The 13,972-nt window shown below is 52.4% G+C and overlaps 1 protein-coding gene across 1 annotated transcript in view; it reads left to right on the top strand.

The window, feature by feature from the left end:
- ASTN2 (astrotactin 2) overlaps nt 1-13,972 on the top strand; it is a gene marked incomplete at its 5' end in the record, with an annotated part of 313,041 nt that overhangs the window by 220,509 nt on the left and 78,560 nt on the right. Inside the window, 3 exons of the mRNA XM_080356001.1 lie at nt 62-327; nt 10,989-11,122; nt 12,220-12,368. Of these exons, the coding sequence (XP_080212127.1) occupies nt 62-327; nt 10,989-11,122; nt 12,220-12,368 (549 nt within the window). The remainder of the gene's footprint in view (nt 1-61; nt 328-10,988; nt 11,123-12,219; nt 12,369-13,972) is intronic.

The raw sequence follows: 13,972 nt of genomic DNA, 5'->3' as shown, positions 1-13,972 counted from the left end.
TGGGATGACTGTACTGAGACTTATTTAATGTTGTTTGTTTTCTTTCCTCTTCGTAAACCAGAAACAACTGAGCTCGGCAACAAGAAGGAGTTGAAATCCATGCCCTTCATCACCTATCTCTCGGGCCTGCTGACAGCACAGATGTTGTCTGACGACCACCTCATCTCAGGTGTGGAGATTCACTGCGAGGAGAAGGGGCGCTGCCCATCCACCTGCCATTTGTGCCGGCGCCCAGGCAAGGAACAGCTCAGCCCTACACCGGTTCTGCTGGAGATCAACCGAGTGGTGCCCCTGTATGCGCTGATCCAGGACAACGACACCAGGGAGGTGCGTGATGGACCAGCTCCACCACCGTGGTTTTGCCTTAGTCACCTCTCAAGTCTGCCTACTTTCGTCTCTGCATAAATGTTGGGCAGTGTTTTTGTGAGCAGGTTTGAGGACAGTGCCAATGAGCTTGTAGCCCCAAGGCCAACCGTATCTTGGGCTGCATCTTCAGCAGCGTGGCCAGCAGGTGGAAGGAGGGGATCCTGCCCCTCTGTCCCACTCTGGTGAGCCCCCCCCGCAGTGCTGGGTCCTCAGCACAGGACAGACATGGAGCTGCTGGAGATGGGCCAGAGGAGCTACAGAAATGAGCAGGGGCTGGAACAGCTCTGCTGGGAGGACAGAGTGAGAGAGTTGGGGTGTTCAGCTGGAGAAGAGAAGCTTTGGGGAGACCTTAGTGTGGCCTTTCCAGACTTAAAAGGGGCTGATAAGAAAGATGGGGACAGAGCAGGGCCTGTTGCGACAGGACAAGGTGTGATGGTTTTAAACTAAAGGAGGGAGATTCAGGGTGGACATGAGGAAGAAATTTTTTTATGCTGAGGGTAGTGAGAGCCTGGCCCAGGTTGCCCAGAGAGGTGGTGGATGAACCATCCCAGGAGACATCCCAGGCCAGGCTGGACGGGGCTCTGAGCAACCTGAGCTGGTGAAGATGTCCCTGCTCATGGCAGGGGGGGCACTGGGGGAGCTGGGAAGATCACCCAAATAATTCCATGATTCTATGGCCGTGGCTGCAATGCCGTAAGCAGCCGGTGCCACAGTCATTCCTGGTGTCCACCCACAGCAGACACTGGTGTGCAGGATGAGTCCTGTCTTAAAAGCCAGATGTCAGGTCAGTCATTCTCTCCTGGCTCTGAGGTCTTGCTCTTAGCTCTGCCAGGAGTGGCCAAAGCCCCATGGGGCTCCAGCATGGCTTTGCAAAGTGCTGGTGCAGAGGGAAAAACTGGCCCCTCGGGACAGTCCCACAGCCACAGGAGGTCACTGTTACTCCAGGAGGGAGCAGCCAAGCTGGTGTTCACCCTTCCCTGGGGCTGGGCTCCTCTGCCTCCTGCAAGAACTTCAGTGTTAATCCCATGGAGATTTATTTCCCACTTTCTCGGTTTGCTGCTGCCCCCCACCCCACTTCCGCAGCCCTCTAACCCCAATCCCAAGTCCAAAAATGACAGACCTGCTTAAAGTCACTTATTAGCCCTGAGCCTGCACTTGATTAAGATGCCTGGAGTGAGGCAGCGCGCAGCAGCGGTGGGTGGGACGCAGAGGGCTGCAGGTCGGGCAGCAGTCCCAGCACACGGAGGTGGGACCACCAGGAATGATGCTTCATCCCCTTCCCAGATCCATGGGCAAAAGAGCCCCAGTGTTTCTTCTGGCCCTCAAGTCCCTGATGAGGACTGGCCCTCCTTATCTGCCCCTTGATCTTGTTCTTGCTTTACTGTCTATCAGCCCTCCTGGTTCTTCCATACAGCCATGCCTGACTTCCACACCTCGGTTCCTTTCTCTTTCCTGCTCTTTTCCCCATACTCCCGTTCCCCCACTGTTTTCTCATCCTGCATCCTTTTGCCACCCAAACCTGCTCTTCCCGCTGGGCAATTCTTGCATAGAGATTGACCTGCTGTTATCAGCATGTCCAAGGCAGTGCTGGGATTTGGCATTACGGGAACAGGGAGAGCAGTGGAAAAGCTGGTTCTTTCAGGCAAGACAGACATGCTCCCTAGCAGTGACCTGCAAAAAGACAGTTCTTTTTTGAGGACAAGAGGTAGGCTTGCCAGCGGGGAAGGGGTAACTGAGAGCAAGCAAAGCCCAGCAGGATCTGGGAGATCTCCACGGACCCTGCTCACCACCAGCTCCCTTCCCAGCCCTGTGCCCAGGTGGCAGTGCCACCCTGCCTCTCTGGCCTGGGCTGCAAGGTCCCCTCCTCCTCCTCACCTGTCCCCCCAGCCCTGCTGATGCTGCTGGGCTCACTTTGAGACACCTCCTTTTCCCGGGGAGCTGGAGCCCATGTCTCACCAGCAGCCTCCTCCCCCTGGCCCCACCAGCTGCAGCTGGAGCTCAGCCCGCATTGTGCTTTCTGCCGGGGTGCCGGGAAAAACAGCAAACAAACATGCAAACAAACAAAAGCAACCAAGCAAGAGAAGCCCCAGTCATCTTCCAGAGGGCTGCATTTGATGCATCCCTCCTCCTCCTGCCTCCACCTGCTCACCCGAAGGTGGAGGGGCACCCCGGAGAGCCTGGCTATGCAAGCGTGCTGGTGTCTGCTCCCCCTGAACCCCAGGGTGCTCTTGGCCAGCAGTGCCGAGGTTAGAGGTGGCAGGTGAGGGAAGAGAAGAAATTGTTCCTAATATCCAATCTGAACCTCCCCTGGCACAACTTGAGGCCGTTTCCTCTCGTCCTGTTGCTTGTTACTTGGGAGAAGAGACCAATCCTCTCCATGCTCCAAGCTCCTTTCAGGCAGTTCAGAGATCAGAAGGTCTCCTCTCAGCTCCTGTTCTCCAGGCTGAACCCCCCAGGTCCCTCAGCAGCTCCCTGCACCTCTTGCAGCATCACGAGCTTGGGGACAAGGGATGCCCGTGGGGACAGGGGCATGGCCTTCCCTTCACCTTCCCCCATGAGTGGGGAGGGAGGGTGGCCAGGAAAAGGGTCTGGGGGCAATGGTAAGCTGACACCACCCCATGGCATCACCCTGTCACCAGGACGCAGTGATGCTCTCTGGTCCCTTGTGAGCGTGACAGAAAGCCACTGGCTTAAACTGCTTCCTCGCTCTGCACACCAGGATGGGCTCCCAAAGGGCAGGTGCTGTCAGGAGTGTCTCATGTGAAGTCTGGATGATGAAATGTCCTTTTTCAGCATCAAATAGGAGGCCTGGGGGCTTCCCAGGCACCAGCAGAGTGGTGTTTGCCTGTGGCATAAACAAGATTTGCAAATGCCTTGGGCTGAGCCAAGTCCTGCACCTCCCAGCTCAGCATCGACAGCTCAGTGCTCCCCTGCCTGCTTTTCCCCGTTCATGTGGATAATGATACAGCAAACACTGACCTTATGGGAACTGCAAGCACATCCTAGTTCCCCCATAGTATTAAAAGATAATAATCATAAACAATTAAGTTCTTTGTATATGTCCGTATAGTTAATTATACACATACACAGATAGAAAGCAAGGTCATTAATAAGGTGGATACTAACATCTATAAAGCTTGCTGAAGGTTTTCCCCACATCAGCCTAGCAGCAGAGATGCGGCAGGACTCAGGTAAAACCATTTTGCCCACTTCAGTATGTGCAGGGCTTTTTTAGCAGGTTTGTCTTTTCATCTGCCTCAGTGCAGTGAGTTATGCACTTCTTAAAATTTACAGCTACAGCACAGTACAAGACCATGTTCTCGGTTGCTGATGATCTTGCCAGATTCTAAGTGCTGGGCTTTAAGTTTCCTTGCTGGGTGTCTGCCTTGGGCTGATTTGTGATTTTTTCTATGTATGCATGTTTGATTTCAGCTAAAACTGACCGTTTCCAAGAGGAAGATTAGGTGTAAATATATTGCTTTGCCCACGTGAAGTAAGTTGGAAAACTCTTTATTTCCACGTCAATGGGAACTGCTCTTTTCTTCTTGCTTTGAAGCAAAGACTTGGAATTTAGGTTTGATGTAGAACCTGATGGATTGAACCCCTGCTGGGAAGTGTTTCTGTTTCCCCTTGTGGTTTAACAGTGCTGCTCAGAGAACTTGCACGGTCGCTGGTAGCTGCAGCCTGGCTGGGGACTTTGGCATTGCTGGGGTGGGCAGGGAGCTTCCCAGCTGATGATGATGGGGCTGGTGTCCTTCCTCCCTGGCTTGCACAGGTGATGGCGAAGTGGTGGTGGCAGTTTCAGAGGGAGCTGCATAAACTGGTGTTGCTTTTCCTCCTGGGTCCAGCTGCTCGCTTTCTGTAGTTCAGCAGCAGTGCAAAGTGTAACTGGTTTTGATGCCGTCTGTTGGTGGCTCTTGGTCAGGTCTCAGGGTCAGTGTTGTCTTGCACTTGCTGTTTGTAAGATACGGTGTGATGGAGCTGATCCCTGGCTGTGTACTGGGAACCCTTCTGTGAATTTATACCGACCCTGAATTACCGGGATGAGTGGTCTAAAGGGCCCACACTGGGATGAAAACCATCTGTCATATCTCCATCATCTCCTGTTTGTCAGGGTGGTGGGGAGCCCACCCTGGTTTGTGCACACTGGGCTCACCATTGTGGCTGGAGCATCCAAGGGTATTGCTGGTGCTGCAATACCCTTTGGCGTTGGCACTGCTCTTAAAGGGCACAGCAGATGGAAAAGAGCACACTGGAGAAACCCAGGATCCTGGTGTCCCAAGACCCCGTGTTCCTGATTGCCTTGTTGGGCACCATCTGTGCTCTGCTGCTGGCTTTGAAATCCTGACTATGTCTAAGAGAGGAGTCCTTGACTGCGCTGGGTGAACATTGTCCATGCAGCCATCCTGGTTCAGCCTGCAGAGAAGCAAAACCTCCCTAAGCAGAGACCAGAGATGTGCTGGGGGAGATGTGTCCTGGGCTTGAGCCTCAAGCCTGGAGGAGGAGGGACAGGGACATTGAAGCAGAGGCTGGAGAAGTCACACTGGGACTCATTTCTCAGGGAAGAATTTGGCCATCCTGCTGGATCCCATCCAGGAGGGCAGATACTTGAGCCCTTCCCATTGCCCCGGACCTCAAGACTGGTCATCCTGGCGTCCTCTGCCACCCAGGCCTGGCAGGAGGAGGGTGAAGCTTTGCGGGATGCTGTGGGGACAGGGTGAAGGGTGTCCCCAAGGCCACAGGGTCACTTTGGTCCTCATACAGCAGCCGGTGGCGGAGCTGTATACAGCTCCCCCAAAGCAGCCCCTGAAGGCACAGAGAGGCAGTGCCAGGGATTTCTTTTCCCAGTGCCAAAGCTGAAAGGGAGCCAGGGCGAACGGGGACAGCGTTTGTATTGTTGAGGTGAGTTTTTTGATTTGGTCTGGAGCGTGTTTTGTTTTGTTTTGGTGTTTTGTTTCTGATTTGTTTATTTGTTTTATTACTTGGTTTTGCTTTAATATCTGCTAATTGGCCCTTGTCCACCGCCTTGCGCACCGGAGCATCCTGCCGCAGCTCCAGCCCACATCCGACTCGCGTTACCCGGGGAAGAATAGCCGCATTGTAGCCGCCCCGATCGTGCTATAATGGGGAGCTTTGTAGCCGAGGTGTGAAAAAGGAGCCGGTTCCCCAGGATGAGGCTCTGAACTGCAGCGCGAAGGCTTTTTATTTCCCCTGCTGCCAGGTTTTCCAGTGTCCTCTGCTGCTCCCTTAGATCCCATAAATAACAAAAACCGGGATGCTGCCCACCCTGGGTCCCTTCCAGCACCCTGACCTTTCCGGCAAGTGGCTGCTGATCCTTTTCAGGATGAAGTGCTGGTGATGCTGCTCCCCGGGGACGGGCCGCGGGGGCAGGGGGGTGTGAGCAGCCCAGGATGAGATCACCTGCCAGCAGCACCAGGAACCTTCATCCTCCTTCGCTGTGAACCTGGAGCAGACTTTCAAACGCGAACTGCATGATCCTGGAAAGAGTCTCTGGCCTGGGAAATCCTTAGTTTTTCCTCCTCCCAGAGATGTCTAGACTAAGGAGCAGCGTTTATCTCCTGTGAACAGCACTGAGCCTCACTGTAAGGGCATGGAAAGCTCGTCCTCCAGCCACCCTATCATCCCGTTCAGGCTGTGAAATCCCTGCTTGAGCATACATCCCATATTCTTTCCCTTGATGAACAGCCAGTAATTGCTATTTCTGGACTGCCTGGAGCACGGCAGCATCCAGCAGTTCTGGTTGTGTTGGGCACTATATGGGGTGACTGGGTTTGCTGGTGAGCAGAACAGGGCTGCCCAGGAGGGATGGTGGTGCTGGGCAGGAACCATCTCCATCCAGCAAACTGGAAGGGACAGAATGTCTCCATTGGCTGCCGTGTCCATGGACGTGGGGCTGAGCCGGTCCGCTGGCATGACCCAGCCTGCTACCATTCTTCTTCCGTTTTCTACATCTAGAAGAAGAAAAACAAGCAAACAAAGACCAGGGAAACTATTGTAGAACCCAAAATGTACTAATTTTCCAGCTTTTAGGTGATCTTTGGTATTTCTAGCATATCTGTGTCCAGCCTGCTTGCTCGTTTGTGGTTATTTTTTCATTTCCCTGTATTTCCTTTTTAATTTTTCCAGAAACTGAGGTGTGCACACCAACCACAGAGAAAACTAGACTCAAAAAACCAACTGAGCCAGATTTTCACGTCCCTGTCAGCCATGGAGAAGACCAGATGTTCACAGATAAGCACCCAACACATGGCCTTTTCAGTACCCCATCTGGAAACACCAGCCCCTGTGCTGCGTGATAGGTCTTGCAAATGCTGATCTGAAAGGTTCCTCCATGTCCTATAATTTTCCTCTCCAGGGATGTCAACAGAAAACCCACGGTCAGGAATAACTGAATGCTCTCCCTCTACCAGCCAGGTCTAACAGAGGACAAAGGAAATGTTCTTCTATATTTTGTTGCAGAGTGTCTAAGCTATAAAACGGGGCCAAATGGCCTCCCCCGAGCACAAATAACAACAGGAGAAAGATCCATATGCAATCGAGTGTCGGATAAATGTCCTTAGCTGATCATTCGTTTCCCTAATATTTTTTTTATGAATAGGCTTAACTTATGGTAAGATGGGACTTTATGGTCCTGTAAGTCTTGCTTGTGTCAAAACAAATGAACTAGTCATCCTATGGGGGAACTATCAATCCAATATATGTGTGTGCATGGGTGTGGGGAGTCAGACCTATTATACCTTTAAGAGCAAATTAGATGCTGTTCCTATGATTCATAATGCTATATATCTAATGGCATGACTCGTCATCTAGAAAATAAACGTTTCGAGCCAGTTTCTCATCTCATAAATTTCCCCTCTGGCACTGAAGGACATAAACTAAATGGGCTGACTCACAGGGAAACAATACAATTTGGATACTTTTAAATGAAAGATTAAATTGCCTTAGGGCACAGAGGGGCGTTGAGATGTCGGGGAGTGGTTGGCAAGTGCAGGACGGTGCGTTGGGGACCACTCCACCATCCCCAGCTGGCAGGGCTGCTCCTGGGAAGGCCTTCACCCTTCCAGAGCCTCTTGGGTTGACCCAGCTTGGTAGCTTGGTGTGCCCACCATGGCGATGCATCTGATGGAGAGATTTTGGAGATGATCGTCTTGTTGTACCTGCTGTCTCCTGGCAGGGAGGAGAGCGTTTGCTGAACGTTTCCAAGGATGGCATCAGGGAAGGACAGGAGATGTGGAGGTGCTCACACCAAGGCTGGAGGGGAAGGTTGTTCTCAGCCACCGCAGACCAGGGTTGTCCATGTGTGTTCCCATCTGCAGCTCTCCTGAAGGCTGCAGCTGCTTATGGGATGCGTCTCAAGCATCTTTGCTTCATCCTTTGTCCATTGCTCTTGGTCTCCCTGTGCTGTTGGGTTCCTGGTTTAGGTGGCAGCTACTCTTTCTCAGGGTTTGTCCCTCCTGGGCTATGCTGTCGGAAGGAGAAAGGGAAGGAGAGCTTTTCAGGTGGTTACCACCCATGGAGGAGCATGTGCCTGCAGGTGCCTTTGGGGCTGGGCTGGTTAAAGCTGTCACTTTTGCAGGGCAAGGAGATTCCAGCTGTGGATCTCTGCCAGGAACCAAGAGCAGCTTCTGCCAGTGCAGCCAGTGCCTGGACCTGGCTGAGGGAGGCGAGCGAAGGACGGATGGGCTGTGTGTGAACTACAGCAAAGCTACACCCAGCTTCAGGATGGGGAGGACCACAGAGTCCTCTAAATTCACTGAGACTGTAGAATCATAGAATAGTTTGGGCTGAAGGGATCTTCCCAGCTCCCCCAGTGCCACCCCTGCCATGAGCAGGGACATCTGCACCAGCTCAGGTTGCTCAGAGCCCCGTCCAGCCTGGCCTGGGATGTCTCCAGGGATGGTTCATCCACCACCTCTCTGGCCAACCTGGGCCAGGCTCTCACCACCCTCAGGGGCAAAAATTTCTTCCTCATGTCCAGCCTGAATCTCTTCTCTTTTAGTTTAAAACTGTCACCCCTTGTCCTATCACAACAGACCCTCTGTTTGTCCTGGAGTTTCTGTGGAGCAAGTGTGTGTCCTCAGGGAGTGGGTTGGTGTCCCCACAGAGGGTGTAGCGCCTCCTAAAGTGATGGTGAACATCTCCATGTGTGGAGATCATCCCTTCCTTCTGCACAATCTTACCTGTTTCCCCCTCAGCAGTTCGCATTTGCCTCTTCCCCACCCTTTGACATACAGTTCCTGGCACTGACGGGAGAATCCTAGGAAGCCCTGGCTAGAAATCCTGCTGGAAGGTGAGGGGAGGTGAGTCCTGGCTCCCCTGTCACCCCAGCCCATCCCTGATGACACTGGGTGCTGGAAACGGGCCGGAGGCAGCAGCCGGCACTGGGGAGAGCTGGGCTCGGGTAACCTGGTTAGCGCGCGTAGGTGTGTTCGCCTTAATGAGGACAATTGGAGGACGCATCGATTAGCTAACCTTGTTTGCGTGGAGGTTGACACAAGGCAGATGACGGCTGGGTACCTGCAGGATCTAATTAAAATGTGCGCGAGGCCGGGCAGGCAAAGCAGAGGGGATTGCTCATCCAGCTTTTCACTTACCATCAGAAAAAATAAAATAGAAGGAAGGAATTGACTATTGGATTTGGCTAAACGGAATGCATGGCTTGGGTGGGAGTTTTTCCTGGGGTTGGGAAGGCGCAGGAAGGGGGGATGCAGAGCGGAGGGCTTGGGGACAGGGTGACAGCGGAGCGGTGCTGTTGGTGTGATTGTGCAGCTCTTCCAGGGACCACCAGACATCTGTCTTGGCCACAGTGCATATCTGCACACATGTATACCCACAAAATAGGTATTTATGCTGCTTCCTAGGGAGAGCACACGCTCCCCCATCCATCTACCTGCATCGCTTTCTGTTCCTGTCCTGCGCAGACCCACCACTTTCCACAGAAGCGTCTGCACCCATTTATCCATGTGTCAGATAAACTCCTCTGCCTTCCCTGCTCTCCAATTACTTTGCGATGCCCTTTCCAGCCCAGCGCTTCAATTACATTCTAAAGAACAAAACAAAATAACATCACATTTTCTCTCTTTCACGTTTTTCCCTTCTTTTTTTTTTTTTATTCCTTTTTTTTTGTTTCCTTTCTTTTTCCTTCTGGAAAAGCCCCATCTTGTAAATGCCTGGAAACAGAAAATGTTTCAGACGTGAGAGCCTTGAGGCGCCTCGTTAAAGGTGTTTAGGGAGAGCGACAGAACCCGGGACAATGGCAACCCTGACGTCAGGCGCTATTTATACCTCCTCTTTTCAGAAACCTCCCCGGGATGGCGCTTTTCCTAGAGTTTTCTGCTAAATGCCGCAGCCGCCAGAGCCATCCCTGTCCTCCTCAAAGGGCAGGTTTTTATCTTGAAGGCGTAACCGGGTGATATTGTCGGGGCCAGGCATCCGCAGGCGGCTCGGAATGGGCGGACTGGTGTTACTGGGAGCCGGGTTGCACAGGGGCTGGCAGCGAGGCTGCTCGGCGTGGATGAGGACCTGTGAAGGCGTTTCGGCACTGGAAAGTGCCTTTTGAAAGGTCAAAAGCATTACAAAGAGGTTTGAGTGGCTGAAGTTTTGGTGTTATGATTATTCTAGCAGGGCGTTGCGGCTCCACAGGGTCGGATTGAATAGGGACGGTGTGTGTGTGCACGGAGAGGTGTTTTCTTCCAAGCTGGAGGTTTAATTAGGCACGGCAGGCAAGGGTAGCAGGGGAGATCGCTGTGAAGTCAGAACTACAGGAGGGGATGGAGCGAGGGACGCCCTGTCCTGCAGCGTGGGGACTGGCACTAACCACAAGATGAATGCAGGAGGACACTGTGGAGTTAGGCCTGGCTTTGGGAATTCGCTCCAAGGCTTTCAGCCTGAGACCCCAGCAGATGATCAGCTCTTATTCTGGGGATCCGTTGTTACTAGTGGGAGCAGTCAGGAGGGCTCCTGCTCAGGCTGAGGGGAGAATGCCCAGCTGGGAAACACCCTGCAAGTATTTTGCAGGATTTTCTTTTTTTCTTCCAGATACTGCTGTTTTGCTTGTGAATATTCCTTGTGCAACTGAATAAAGCGGCAGTTTTTTTGGCAGGAGGGCAGCTCATGTAAATAACAAACCTGCAAGAAGGCTGGGAGTAGTCTGTGCTGTTGGGGATGTAGGAATTACTTTGCTCTTATTAAGGACAGAAGGAAGATGTAGAAGATTTTCACTGTGCACAGCAGGTACCCTGTGTACAATGTCCAGCGTCACAAACGGTCTTAAATTTGAGTTTCTTCAGGCAGCTCAGTCCTCCATCACAGGGGATCGCCTCTGCATGTGCCAACACTCCCTGTCCACACACCAAAAACAGCACCCAGGGATGCACCAGCATCCCCAGTATGGGGATGTGCTAAAGCACAGGGAGGTGAAGGGACTTTGCCCAGGGCTGTGCGGAGAGGCTGTGGCAAAGCTGGGGAGACCCCCCCCTATTTTCTGACCCAGCTGCTCTGTGCACGTGCACCCCTGACACTCAGCACCGCGGGGCTGAACTGCTGGCCAGATTTCACCGAGTCTTTAGCACACGTGTTCACGCCTTTTGTTCTCGTGTCAGGCTTTCAAGGGAGCCCTGATGAGCTCATACTGGTGCTCGGGGAAAGGCGATGTGATCGAAGACTGGTGCAGGTGTGACCTCAACGCCTTCGATGAGAACGGACTTCCGAACTGCAGCCCTCTCCCTCCGCCTGTGTACGTATCGATGTGACCCCCTCCCACAAGTCACAGCCCCACAGCACCAGCCCCTTCCCCGCAGGCTCAGCCCATGGCCATCTCCTTCCTCTCGCCTTCCAGCCCCAGGGCTGTGGTCCAGCGCTCCTCACTGTGTGACTGATGCCTTTAGGATATCCTGGCTCTGGCTGTGGCCCTGGAAGGTTTCCTTATAGATTTTCATCACCTGATTAGCAGGGCTTGTAGAATGGGATTTTAAATGCTGAAAGAAATGGAATTATGGTGCAATTCGTTGTGGCTTGTCAGAGCAAGAGCAAATCAGGAGCAAACTGATGGGGAATTAGCTGAGAAAGCAGGAAGACTGGCTCCAGCAATCCATGAGGAGCAGAACACCTTCTTAGTGAGCCAATATCCTCAGAGGGGATTCATTTCCCATCCCGAGTTCAACAAGCACACTCATATGTTTGGAGCGAGGCTCTCTGTAGCTCTGTGCTTTGTGTTGTCATTTACCCCGGTGCAAAGAGCAGCAGCTGCTCTGCCTTCACCCGCCACGTGGGCCCCAATTTGGGCAGGAGCTCCTTCACAGCAGCCCTGCATTTCCTTTTGCTCACACCCAGCGGAGGTTTGCTGGTTTGTAGCTGGGTAAATTCACAGCCACATCCGCCCCTTCACTCCCCACTACCTTCCTTTGCCTTTGCTCACTGGTGATGCAGACCGGACCCTCCCTTCCTGTAGGCTCAACCCCATTGGGTTGTATGAAGGTTAAGCTGGATCCTCCTCTGTTCTTTTGCTCCTGGGTAGCTGGTCCTTGGTTCCCCTTGGGGCTGCTGAAGTTCAGCTCTTCTCCCAGGAGATTAAGGCTCCTTTAGATGGATTTTTTGGGGTTGCATGACCTAGGCTTCTCCAGGAGCAGGGACAGGTAAAGACACACATTGCAGTAGGCTGAACCCAACTGACCTTCAACTGGAAGCTCTGTGCTCACCTACCTGCTCTCCCCCCTGCACATCACAGTGTACAAGTGTGAGCCCTGCCTGAGGTTGTGCTGCTTGTAGAGGTGGATTCCTCCCCAGAAAGGGAGCTGATGTTTTATTTTGGTTTCTTTCCTATCTCCTGCCCAGCCTGCGGCTCTCCCCCAACGTGGAGCCCTCCAGCACCGTGGTGTCCCTGGAGTGGCTGGACGTGCAACCTGCCATTGGGACGAAGGTGTCTGACTATGTCCTGCAGCACAAGAAGGTGGATGAGTACACGGACACAGACCTCTACACAGGTGGGTGCAGCTGCCAAGGGGGAATTCCTCCTGGTGCCGAGGTTGCACGGCCATTCATCCCGCCTGGCTGGGAGATGCTACTTTAGTGGAGAACGGTGCATGGGGCCAAGGTGTTACATGAGGTGTTAAACCTGGTTCATTCAGGAGAGGTTTCTGAAGGCTTGTGTAGATGCAAGTGTTTGAGGAGAAGGGGAAATACAAAAGTGCAGCTTGGCAGAAGGAAATTATTTGCTCCTTTTGGGTAGGAGGGCTGTGAGTTGGAGTTTCTGACTGAAGTGACCGCTTAATCCGATTGGGCTGAAATGCTACAGGGTGATGGGTGTGTGAGGAAGGTCAGCCCTCAACAACTCAAGGGCTTTATTGGTCTGTTCCAGTGAGTATTGCATTGCATGCCAGCCTTTGAAAGAACACTTTAAGTTGCCTTGCACACCTATTGAAGTAACTTGTAGCCTTCAAGATTTAGAGAGAGCATTTAAGCAGCAACAAACGTCTCTGGGGAACCTGAATCTTCCCTGTGTTGGGGTTTGATTCCCAGCTCAGGCTTGGACTGAGCACTTTGAGCCTTGCAAAGATTTTGTCGGCAATTCAAGCCATGCTGCAGAAGCTGCTGGGCAAGAGTTTGAAGAATGGAATTTGATTTGCGTGAATCAATGATGTATTTCAAAAAATAGCACTTGAGACCTTGATGCATGGAAAGCCAGGGAAAAACTCCTACGGCTTTTTTCTCAAGGATTTTGGATGTACTTTGTTAAAGAAGCTCAGGTGACATGTCGGGGCAGCCAGTGTTGTTGACCAAAGTAGATATTTACCCTCTTGCAAAGGGCCCCTTCTCCCAGACACTGACAGTACCAAATTTGTGGTGGCTTTTTCTTCTCCTCACTAATTTCGTAAGACCCTCTGCTGCCACGGAGCAAACTGCTCCAGCTCACAGCCACAGGGACCTTCTCACTCTCTCTGTTCTCAGGCCCATCCATTCTGCTTCTACAGCTTCTCTTACCATCGTATCCAAATTTTTTGTGCTCCAAGAGCTGGATTTTTACCTGCTGTAGAGAGCCAGAGCCTGGAGGGCCCCAGCTGTTTGTGGAGACCCCCATGAGAAGGAGCTCTGGTTCCTGGCTCATACCCAGCCCTGTCCCATGGGAGCTTTCTCCTACACCTTCTTGCCAGCAGCCACTTCCAGAGCTGCCCGATGTGGCCATGGCCCCTGGGTTATGTTTCCAGTTTCCCGGCATGGAAGAAAGCTTGTTCTTTATCTTGGAGGGGCACCTTCTATGTAACGGAGAAAGAAAACAAGCCACCAAAGGAGGGGCTTTGTTTTGGATGGGGATTCCAGATTGCTCACACATCAGTCAGGTGAGGCCAAACCAGGGAAACGTGGGTTTTTTTTCCTTTGAAGTGACTGGATCTTTGCCTGGCAGCCAGAGTAGGAAATACAGATTATTATTATTATTTTCCTTTTATGACTGCCATGTGTTTGACAGGCGATTGAATTCATTGTGGGGAGCTGCCCTCCCCTCTCCCTGCTCTGGGGACCGTTTGGGACAGAATGACCCCATTAACAATTAAAGAGAAAAGCCAATTCTAAATCAATCTCTCTCCTTTTT

The sequence above is a fragment of the Nesoenas mayeri genome (assembly GCF_963082525.1).
Source record: "Nesoenas mayeri genome assembly, chromosome: 18".
Lineage (NCBI taxonomy): Eukaryota > Metazoa > Chordata > Aves > Columbiformes > Columbidae > Nesoenas > Nesoenas mayeri.
The sequence above is the reverse complement of the archived record's forward strand: the minus strand, read 5'-3'. Positions and strand labels throughout refer to the sequence as shown.